Raw genomic sequence first — 11,392 nt, forward strand, 5'->3', positions numbered from 1 at the left:
CTGATCTTTGTGCAAGCGAGTGCATGCTGTCCGTGCAGATATCTGTACAAAAACTCAGATCTATTTGTGGGGGCATTCGTGTGCATTTCACTCACTCGCTCGCTCGGTCACTCAACAGGTATTTACTAATTTCAGGCTCTCGATACTGCTTCCTCGCTCTGCTCTGGGGTCCTGCGGTGGGATGAGCAATAGGAGTCGGGCACCTGAGCCTGGGAAGTTCCCGGGAGGCTCGAACCACACACCTGACGCTTGTTCTCCCTTTTCCAAGCAGGGTGCAGCGACAGGCCGCAATGAACGCGAGCGCCTCCTCGCTCAACGAGTCCCAGGTGGTGGCAGTGACCGCCGAGGGAGCGGCGGCGGCGGCCACAGCGGCAGGGGCGCGGGACAACGGTGAATGGGGGCCCCCTGCAGCGGCGGCGCTGGGGGGCGGCGGCGCGGCTAACGTGTCCCTGGAGCTGTCTTCTCAGCTGCCTGCCGGGCCGCCGGGGCTGCTGCTGTCGGCGGTGAATCCTTGGGACGTGCTTCTGTGCGTGTCGGGGACGGTGATCGCAGGAGAAAATGCTCTGGTAGTGGCTCTAATCGCGTCCACCCCCGCGCTGCGCACGCCTATGTTTGTGCTGGTGGGCAGCCTGGCCACGGCCGACCTGCTGGCGGGCTGCGGTCTCATCCTTCACTTCGTGTTCCAGTACGTGGTGCCCTCAGAAACGGTGAGCCTGCTCACGGTGGGCTTCCTCGTGGCTTCCTTCGCTGCCTCGGTCAGCAGCCTGCTGGCCATCACGGTGGACCGCTACCTGTCTCTCTACAACGCGCTCACCTACTACTCGCGCCGGACCCTGTTGGGCGTGCACATCCTGCTCGCCGCCACCTGGACGGTGTCCCTAGGCCTCGGGCTGCTGCCGGTGCTCGGCTGGAACTGCCTAGCAGAGCGCGCCACCTGCAGCGTGGTGCGCCCGCTGACGCGCAGCCACGTGGCGCTGCTCTCCGCCGCGTTCTTTGCGGTCTTCGGCATTATGCTGCACCTGTACGTGCGCATCTGCCAGGTGGTCTGGCGCCACGCGCACCAGATCGCGCTGCAGCAGCACTGCCTGGCGCCGCCCCACCTGGCAGCCACCAGAAAGGGTGTGGGCACGCTGGCCGTGGTACTGGGTACTTTTGGCGCCAGTTGGCTGCCCTTCGCCATCTATTGCGTGGTAGGCAGCCGCGAGGACCCGGCAGTCTATACCTACGCCACCCTGCTGCCCGCCACCTACAACTCCATGATCAATCCCATCATCTATGCCTTCCGCAACCAGGAGATTCAGCGTGCCCTGTGGCTCCTGTTCTGTGGCTGTTTCCAGTCCAAAGTGCCCTTCCGTTCTAGGTCCCCCAGTGAGGTCTGAAGGCTCCCTCCCTCCGTCCTCCTGCCAACACCACACCCACAACAAGCCACCCTTCAGTGAGCTTCTCGGTGCCTGCTGATGAACTCTGAGATCCCCTACATCAAACTCACGAAAGACAAAGACGCTCTTTGGCACTTTACATATACAGTGTATACATGTGTACATATATATACAAATATTTGTATCTTCTGAAGGGGTTCAGGATGTGGGCTTTCCTGTTCTGTGAAAAAAACTAACAAAAGATGTGGTCGTGTACTCAAATTGTACATCACATTTGTCAAGTGAAGACATTATGATACTGCTTAATTATAGCACTTTATTTTTAGCTGCTGAACTGCCAAAACAGTGTTGCCATTTTTCAGGGGCAGGGGAAGAAGAGTAAAAGGTGTATTTTTGTTGTATGTGATAGTATATTTTGCTGCACATGCATCAGTAAATTATAACATATTTTGTACACAAATAAACACAAAATAAAAATTTGGGTCCTGTGACTACCGGATTACTATTTAAAAGCTGGAATATTGGTACATTTACTTAAAAAGTTTATTATGTATCATCTCCCTCCTATGAAATCTTAATGCCAAAAACCATATGCATCTGCACATTGTTCACAAATTGTCATGGAAATACTTAATACAGATTTGAGTGTTGGGGGGGGACTGACAGGGAGTAAGAGTCACATAACAGTATTCATAGGACACTAAAGGATTATTGGTTATTGGTATTATTAATCTACAAAGTAATCTACTCCTTGGTTTCTGGGTGCTTGTGAGTTCTGAAAGAACTTTTAGTTATAGCTTTCTCAGTCTGGAAAGAATTTTAAATGTTTAAAATTCATATTAACTGAGTGTATTTTTGCTGGCCCATTCTTGTAGGAAAATGCAAAGAAATCAATTCTTCCAAGACAGGATTCCAAGATACATTGTGTCCATGAGATAAGTGAAGGTATGCCCAGCAGCCCCTTTTGAGGTGATTGTAGCTTCAAAACACAGGGCGTTAAGACTCCTAAGAACCAAGCATTCCCAGTTCACCAGTAAATATGAGTCATAGTTAAATGGTTCCCCTCTTCCCCCTCTTATAGGATGATGTAAGGATAAATAAGTTAACACATGTGGACATGCTCTGAGCATCTGTGAAGAAATACGCACATGGGCACAAGTTGTTATTGGTCTTAGACCTTGGGAAAATACCACAAGCAAATTTTTTTTCTTCCTACAGTCCACAAGTATTTGTTGAGTGCCTATTGTTTGCTAGACACAATTCCAGATCTGGAATACAGAAGTGAACAAAATAGACAAAAAGTTTTCTGTGCTCTTAGTGCTAAATTCTAGTGAAGGAACTCAATTACAGCAAAGAAACACACACACATAGAATGAGAGATTTATTATATAAAGAGTTGGCTTGTGCAAGTTTGGAGGTTAAGAAGTTAAGAAGTCAAGATCTGTAGTCAGAAAGCTGGAGACCAAAGAAAGCTATGTATTGGTATTGTTCCAGTATGTCTCCAAAGGACTGAGAACCAGAAGAGCCCATGGGCGCAAAACCCAAGAGGAACTGGTGTTTCATCTTGAGATCAAATGCAAGAGAATGGCCAAAATTAACAAGACAGCAAACAACAAGTGTTGGAGGGGATGTGGAGAAAGGGGAACCCTCTTACACTGTTGGTGGGAATGCAAATTGGTGCAGCCACTTTGGAAAACAGTGTGGAGATTCCTTAAGAAATTAAAAATAGAGTTTCCCTATGACCCTGCAATTGCACTATTGGGTATTTACCCCAAAGATACAGAATGTAGTGAAAAGAAGGGCCATATGCACCTCAATGTTCATAGCAGCAATGACCACAATAGCCAAACTGTGGAAAGAGCCGAGATGCCCTTCAACAGACAAATGGATAAAGAAGAGAGCCAATTATCATACGGTTTCACTTATTTGTGGAGCATAAGGAATAACATGGAGGGCATGGGGAGATGGAGAGGAGAAGGGAGTTGGGGGAAATTGAGGAGGAGACAAACCATGAGAGACTGTGGATTCTGAGAAACAAACTGAGGGTTTTGGTGGGGGTGGGGCAGGGGGTTGGGTGAGCCTGGTGGTGGATATTAAGGAGGGCACATATTGCATGGAGCACTGGGTGTGGTGCATAAACAATGAATCTTGAAACACTGAAAAAATAAAGTTTTTAAAAAATTCATGAAAAGACCAATGTTCCAGCTCAAGACATTCAGGCAACAGAAATTCCCTTTTATTCTTTTCTGGCCTTCAGTTGATTGGATGAGGCCTATCTACACTAGGGAAGACAATCTGTTTATTCATTCTACCATCAAATGTTAATCTCACCCAGAAACAATTCAGGAATAAGTCTTGACCAAATGCCTGTGCATCCTGTGGTTTAGTCAAGTTGACACATACAGATTACACCAAAAGAGCACAATCATCCAAAATAAAGAAGGAAAAGTGTTTAAGGATGAAGCAGTCAACTGTGCCAAATGTTGCTGAGAAGATAAGTAAAATGAGGATTAAAGACAATGACTATAGATTTTTTTAATGTCGATATCATTGGTGAACTTGACAAGAGAAACTTGAAGAGTGTAAAGGGGAAAAATAGCTTGATTATAGAAGATCCAAGAGAATGTGCATGAGCAACTTAGTCTCCAACATCATGCAACAGAGGTCTGACCTTTTTAACGCTGTGAAATATATTAAGTTTTATAGACAAATGGTTTTATAGTATCTGTAAATTCAGAGCCAGGAGGATCGGCCTTATTGCTCATTCATCACATTAACATTTTCTGAAGAACTAACCTTCATCGAGTTTTCAGCATCATCAGACACTTTCAGGCCCTATTAGTATCCAGAATGCGTTCAAGCATACTGAAATAACAAGAGCTCGAGCTGTAAACATTTCCAAACATGTGGTGAAGAAAAACAATATAATTCCCGAGATGGAATTATACATTTTATAATTACAGAGAAAAATTCCTTGCAATCAGTGAATGAAGAAAGTTCAACACTAGGATAATAAGACAGGGACCATGGATCTCACTTCAATCCATTTGGTATTCATATTCAACTTCAGCGCTAGTCCTAATCAAAATGTTTGTGAGAGCCAAGAACAAGAAGATACTAAACAATCAGGTTGTTAATATCCTGGCTTACGCAGTTGGCCAGGCTGTGTAACGTCAATAGGCTTTAGATTAACCAACTTGATTATGTGGGGATACAAAAGTGTGACTAGGTCTTGAAATACTTCTATGGAGGAAGGTCACATATTCATCTGACTAATCAAGTATTAACAATCCCCTGTTTCAAGACCCTATGCTAGTTGCTGGAAGCATAGTCTTTAAGAAAGGCAAGATTCATTTAAACATGGAATTACCTACCCACTTTGCTATGTAATGGGCATCCAAAATTTTCTGCATTTAAAATTGGGCCTCTGATCTTTATCCAAGAACCTTCTATTTTCCCCCCTCCTTACTATCGAGGTTAATGACAATGTCATCTCTCCAGGTGTTCAGGCCAGAAACCTTGAAATCACACTTCCCCTTCTCTTTCTCTCATGGCTCCTGTTCAATGTATCAGTGAAGCCCATTGTCTTTACTTTCAAAATATATCTAGAGTCCAGCCTTTCTTACCATCTCCATCACTGTCATCACCTCTCACCTGAAATGCTGTAGAAGCCTTTCTCTGGTCTCCTGGCTTCCGTCCTCATGCCCTACATTCTACTGTCTACACAGTGGCTCACCTCCATGAATAGTTGCTCCCTTGACTACCCTTCAGACCCAGGCATGAGACCACCAACAGTCTGTTTCAAGAGGACAAACTTGGGGAAAGTAATATTTCAGCCTGGAAATAGGCCTGGAGTAAGAATTTCTTGAGGAAAGAACTCTGGGCTGGATACCTGATACCTGGCCTAAACATGGGGACATAGACGTTTTACCCCAAGAGAAGGAGCACAACTGGAAGAGCCCTAGAGCAGGGACCTCTAAGGCCCAAAGGGTCCTGCATGGGCCAGGATGTTAGTTTTCTATTGCTGCTGTAACAGATGAACACAATCGTGGTATCCTTAAAACAATACACATTTACAGGTGCCTGGGTAGCTCAGTCAGTTAAGCATCTGCCTTGAGCTCAGGTCATGATCTCAGGGTCCTGGGATGGAGCCCCCATCAAACTCCCTGCTTGGTTGGAAGTCTGCTTCTCCCTCTGCCCACCAGACCCCACTCTTGCCCTCTCTCTAAATGAATAAAGTCTTTAAAAAAAAATACATGTGTTTTTTCTTTCATAGTTACAGAGATCAGAAGTCTGAAATAAATTTCACGGGGCGGGGGGGAGGGGGCAGAATCTGTTTGTTGACGTTTCCTTCTTTTAGAGTAGCATTCCTTAGCCGTGGCCCTTTTCTCCATCTCCAGTGTATTATTTTGCCTAAATGATCACATTGTCATCTTCTGTAGTCAAATCTCACCCTTATAAGGAAATTTAGGATTACATTTGGGACCTGCCCAGGTAATCCAGGATAACCTCCCCATCTCAAAACCCTTAACTTAATCCCATCTGCAAAGTCTCTTTTGCCATCTAAGATAATAATCATTGCTCTGAGAGCAGTATTGATGAAAAAGTACAATGATAAAAATAAATCAGAGTGGTAAGGATCCCATACAAAGGCTAGAGGAATCCTATGGAAGACTTCACTAGGGTGGCAATACTGAATTAAGTCCCGAAGAACAAAAAACTTTGCAAGGCAAAGGACATTGAAGGGCAGCATTTCAGACCAGGGGGACAATGTGAAGCACGAAAGTGTGGCCCATTTAGAAAAATGTATGCTGTTCTGTATGGCTGGATTGTATAAGATTGAGACCTTACAGAGGAAGTAGCAGCAACTGAGTCTGGAGAGAAAGGCAGGAGCCCAGTCACAAAATACAAGTATTGGACATTGATTGTAGGTGGGAAAAACTGAAAGCCAAGAGACTGCTTCAGAGGCAGGTCCAATCCTGGGAGCAATCCCAGTCAAGGTGATGTGAGCCTCAGCTAAGAAGGGCAGAAAGGGTGAGGAAAAGGAGATGGACTCAAGAGATCTCAAAGTAGAGTGTGTCCAACTCAAAGAATGATTGTGGGGATTGAGAAACAGGTTAGGAGCCAGGGGTATTCAGCTGTGTGGATTCTCTGAGATGGGAACATAGGGAGAGAGGCAGATTTGAGGAACAGGGTGGTGAATCAAGTTTCTCCATATTATATTTCAGGATCCGTGGGATAGTCACTCAGAGGAAGCCAGTGACTTTGAAGTTCACAAAGATGGCTGGGACGGAGACATTATTTTGGTAATTATCCATCTTAAATTAAGGTAGAAGTGAAGCCATGGGAAGGAATGGGGAGAGGTCAAGGTCACAGTCTGGGCCAAATAATATATGGAGTACAATGCAGGAAAGCAAAAGAAAACAGGAGACTGATGAGGAGCATCCAGGGGCGACCCTTGGAAAGCCAAAATGAAAAATGTTTTAAGAAGGTAGTGACCAAATTGCATAAAGTCTGCCCAGACATTAAGTAAGAGAGGATTTAGAAAATGTTAGATTTAGGAACATGTTGGTCATAGGAACCTCTGGGAGAGCAACTTCAGTGGAGAGCAGGATCAAAGTTAGATTTCAGTGACCTGGAAAATGGAATTTATCCCACTTTCCCCCCAATAAATTTAACTTTAAATGAAAGAAAAGAGATAGGGTAGTATCTAGAGGACAAGAAGGGGTCACAAGATAGTCTTTGTTTTGTTTCTTAAAGAGAAGCAAAAAATGAATATATTATTAGACTAAGAGGCAAATACCATATAATGAGGAAAGCAGAGAGAAGGAAGATGGCTGTTGGGGTGAGGCTTCAGAGGAGAAGAATGAGGGTCCAGGCAGGGTGTCACAGGGAGAGAGGGACTTAGCCAGGAGGAGGCGGAGACAGAGCTCCTCTGCTCTGACAGGAGGCAGAGCGGGAATGATTGGTACTGATAGAGCTAAGTTTGTAAGTGGTGGGAGGAAGTGCACTGAGTTCCTATCTGACAACCTCAATTTATCTGAAGGAGGAGTGCCAGTTAAGACACTATTGCAAGAAGAATCAAGAACCTGAGTTAACAACATGGGAACAAAACTGTGACCTTGAGAAAGCATAATTATTTAATCAAAATTAAAGGCCAGCCCATACCATATTGATGGTAGGAATGTAAAATGATACAACACTTGGGGAAATAGTTTGGTAGTTTCTTAAAAAGCTAAACCTATGCCTACCATACAATCCAGCCATTCCACTCCGAAGTATGTACCCAAGAGAAATAAAGCATATGTCCATATTAAGACTGGTACATTAATGTTCCCAGCAGTTTTATCTGGAATAACCAAAAACTGGTAAGAGCTCAAATGTCTTTCACAAGATAAGCAAATGAACTAACCATGGTACAGTTACACAATGGCACAACCAGAAGTTAAAAGGAAAGTACTATTATTGCATACAACAATATGGCAGGATCCAAACAAGATGTGTTGAGTAAAAAAAGACAGGCCCAAAGAAAGTACATAGTAAATTCCAGTTATATTAAATTCTTGAAAATAGTGACAGAAAGCAGGTCTGGTTGGGAGTTGGGGGTGTAGGGATGAGAAAGAGAGAGAACCAAGATTCACAACGGGTCACAAGCATGATTTCTTGGGTGTACACATATGTCAAAGTTCATCAAATTGTGTACTTTAAATACGTACAGTTCACTATATGTCGATTATAGCCTCAATGTCATTGTAATAAATAGAGTTCAGAGAAAGAATCACAATAAAATAGCAACTAATTAAGAATAATACTCTTCTTATATAAAATAAAGCAAAAATTTCAATATGACATGGTGTATTAATCAGAATAGACTAAGCTATGCTGTAGCTTAATTTATGATTAATTTGATATTAATTTGTTATTAATTACTAGTTTATGATTTAGCCCAAATCATAGTGACCTAACACAAAAAGAAATTCTCACTTGTACACAGTTAACTACACTACCTGGGTGACTTCCCAAGGCAACTATTTCCCAGCCAGCAAGATAGCAATTCACCTTCCGGCTCTATTCCTGCAACATGAAGCCTTCTCTACATTCACCAGGGCAAGGGAAGGGAACTCTGGAAAGTATCATGCCAACAATGCAATGTTGTGGTTCATAAATTACACGTCTACTCACAACCCACTGGGAAGAACTAGTCACAGAGGGCCACCTAACTCAAGGGTGTGAGGAAATGTCATTCCGTTGAGTGCTCAGAAAGAAAGGTGAATCAGAAATGGACATATTCAAGAATATTTCATCATTCACGGCTTCAAGAACTAATCCATGTTCTCTGCCATTCCAAACTAATCATCAAGTTGTAGACAGAGAAGAGATTCTCAAGATTCAAGCCCAGATTTTCAAGTATCATTTCATATGAGATGGAGTTTTGTGGTCCTTTAATAAAACTTATATATGAGGGCTGTTGAGTTCAGTTAGCAGAACACAGTATGAAAACATACTGTGAGGTTGAGCAGAAAGGAAGCATTGTGCCAGAGAGGAGCCTGATGTTCTAACTCAATCAGACTTTGCCCCTGGTCACACAGGAGGAGAGAATTATGAAAGTTTAGCACAAACCCTTCTCTGAAAACAAACAATCAATCCTAAGCCCATGCTGTTGGATTTTTGTGGATATGCAAATTGAGGTTAAGAGAGCATTTAATGACAGTGGTCAGAGGATCCAGAAACACCTGAATTCCACCCACAACGTTATTAAACACCTTAGGGAAATAGTGAGGGAGAATATCAAGTCAAAATTAATAGTTGTTGGAGGAAGTGGGGGAGAAAGTTTGCTGGGACTGTGAGCTGTGGCTTTGGCATATCACCCAAAGGCAGAACATGCTTGGAGGCTGGCTTCTGTCCTTTTTCCTGAAGCCAGGCAGGCCCAGAGAGGCTCCATCAAAAGATTGATTTGCTTTGCCCAGTTTAAGCCCTCAATATTCAACTCCCATGTCTCAGATCTTGGTATTAATGGTTGCAATGCAAAACAAACCAACATCAAATTTGCAGACCTGAGGAGAAGAGAATCAGGAGAGATAGAAACACAGAAATGGCCAGCGTCCACTTAGCCTGGACCTGGTTGCTTGAGAGGATAGACAAAAGGAACTGGCCAAGACTCCAGACGAGGAATACCACTGTCTCTATCGCTCCAGCCAGAAGGAAGAGCGCGTGCAGCCGGCCACTTACTAGACAGACCAGTCAGATTAGCACTCCTGCCATTTAAGGGTGGGAGTGAGAAAGGTAATGGGAAGAGAACTGTATCTTACAGCGTGGTTGTCTTCCGACTTTCTAACTAGTTGTGAGACCTTAAGCAAATGCTCACCTGTACAGTGGGAAATCACAATAATATCTACCTGCTTGGGTTGTTGTAAGGATTAAATGAGTTAATATATAAAGATCGAAAAGTACCTGGTAGGTCGTGGCATCATAAATACCTTTACTGTGACTGTTGGTGGTGTTGTTATTAAGCAGTCTTAATGTAGGCTGAATTTCCAATAGTCTAGATTTTATAGCCTGAAGTGCATTTTGTTTCTCAAGTTGCCCTCTTTCCTATTTTTCGGTTATCTGTTTTCAGTGATCTATATATCTCAAAACTTGTCATTTCAATATCTTGAGCTGCTTCTCTGAAAACAATATGAATATAACATATGATATTCATATAACATTTTTGACACATGATTAAGATTTATCTCCAAAACAGCAATCCAAGTTGATATTTTGATTTTTCCAGTGGACTGAAATTAAGTTCTGAATATGAATATTTGTCATAAAATATTGATCTTTAGGGGCCCCTGGGTGGCGCAGTCAGTTGAACATCCGACTCTTGGTTTCAGCTCAGGTTGTGATCTCAGGGTCATGAGATCGAGTCCCGCCCTCAGCGTGGAGTCTGCTTGGGATTCTCTCTCCTTTCCTGTCCCTCACACTTGTGCTATTTCTCTCTTTCTCTCTCTCTCTCTCTCTATCTCTATCTCATATGTCAAAACTTGTCAAATAAATAAACAAATCATTAAAAATACATACATACATACATAAAATATTGATCTTTAATTTTGAAATAGAACCTTGATACTTAGGAATATTTGAAGAGAATAACACTAATGCTGATTATGTCATCTCAGCTTCCCTCAAACCAGATTCTTTGTACAGAAAAACAAACAAAAAACGAACTAGTAAATATACTTAGAGTCTTTCTGTCTCTCTTTGTCTCTATCTCTCTCTAACACAGACACACACATGCACTATGTAATGTGCTTGGGAGTCCCTATGATTCCTAGGGCTCACTCACTAGCAGGATACACTACACACCCAGTAGTAGTTTGGGTTCAAGGATGCTCTGCAGAGCTGGATTATTTTCTAGAGAAGTGCAGCCATAAAAAAGAAATCTGTCGGGATCCTCTCCAGAGGCATACATGACCAGCAGAGTGAACATTCCCGGGCAGAGAGGTGGCCAAATGAACACACTTGAATATAGCCCTGCGAGTGGCAGGAGAGGGGAGAAGGACCTATCATCACTGAGAGGACCCTCTGAGTATAGTTACTTAGTCCAGGAATGTCGTGTTAGGGGAAAGGGTCTATGTTTTACAAGGCACTTGGGTGTGCAGGTGACAGCTGTGTTGTGGAAGCCTCCCAGCGTGTTAAGTCGTAGTGCAACCAAATCCAAGAATGAGTACAATGCCTGATAGTGGGGTGACACTGTAATATTCAAATCAGCCTTATATTAAAAGAACCATTGCTGCAGATGTTATGATGACTATTATTAATGGGAACACACAGCAAATAAGCAGGATAAGCAGGAGGCAGCATTCTTTCTTTCGCTGGAAGTGTGTGAAATCTGTTTTGCACATATTTTACACAAAGGTGCCTACAGAAACCATGGCAGAAGGTCAAGACAGCTAAGCAATCATCTGTTCCATAACATCTTGATAAATTACATTTCCACTGCCCTGAATGCACATCTACTTTATTACTGA

At 43.3% G+C, this 11,392-nt stretch overlaps 1 protein-coding gene across 1 annotated transcript; it reads left to right on the forward strand.

Moving 5' to 3' along the window:
* The first annotated feature begins 290 nt into the window (after positions 1-290).
* On the forward strand, positions 291-1,379 carry GPR6 (G protein-coupled receptor 6). The gene has a single exon (XM_059399270.1). It carries the CDS (start codon positions 291-293, stop codon positions 1,377-1,379), a length of 1,089 nt encoding a protein of 362 aa, XP_059255253.1.
* Positions 1,380-11,392: the final 10,013 nt, after the last annotated feature.

This window comes from Mustela nigripes, chromosome 5 (assembly GCF_022355385.1).
Source record: "Mustela nigripes isolate SB6536 chromosome 5, MUSNIG.SB6536, whole genome shotgun sequence".
NCBI lineage: Eukaryota > Metazoa > Chordata > Mammalia > Carnivora > Mustelidae > Mustela > Mustela nigripes.

Bases quoted from the DNA above. Each gene is read 5' to 3' on its own strand.
- GPR6 (XM_059399270.1), top strand. From the start codon at position 291: ATGAACGCGAGCGCCTCCTCGCTCAACGAGTCCCAGGTGGTGGCAGTG.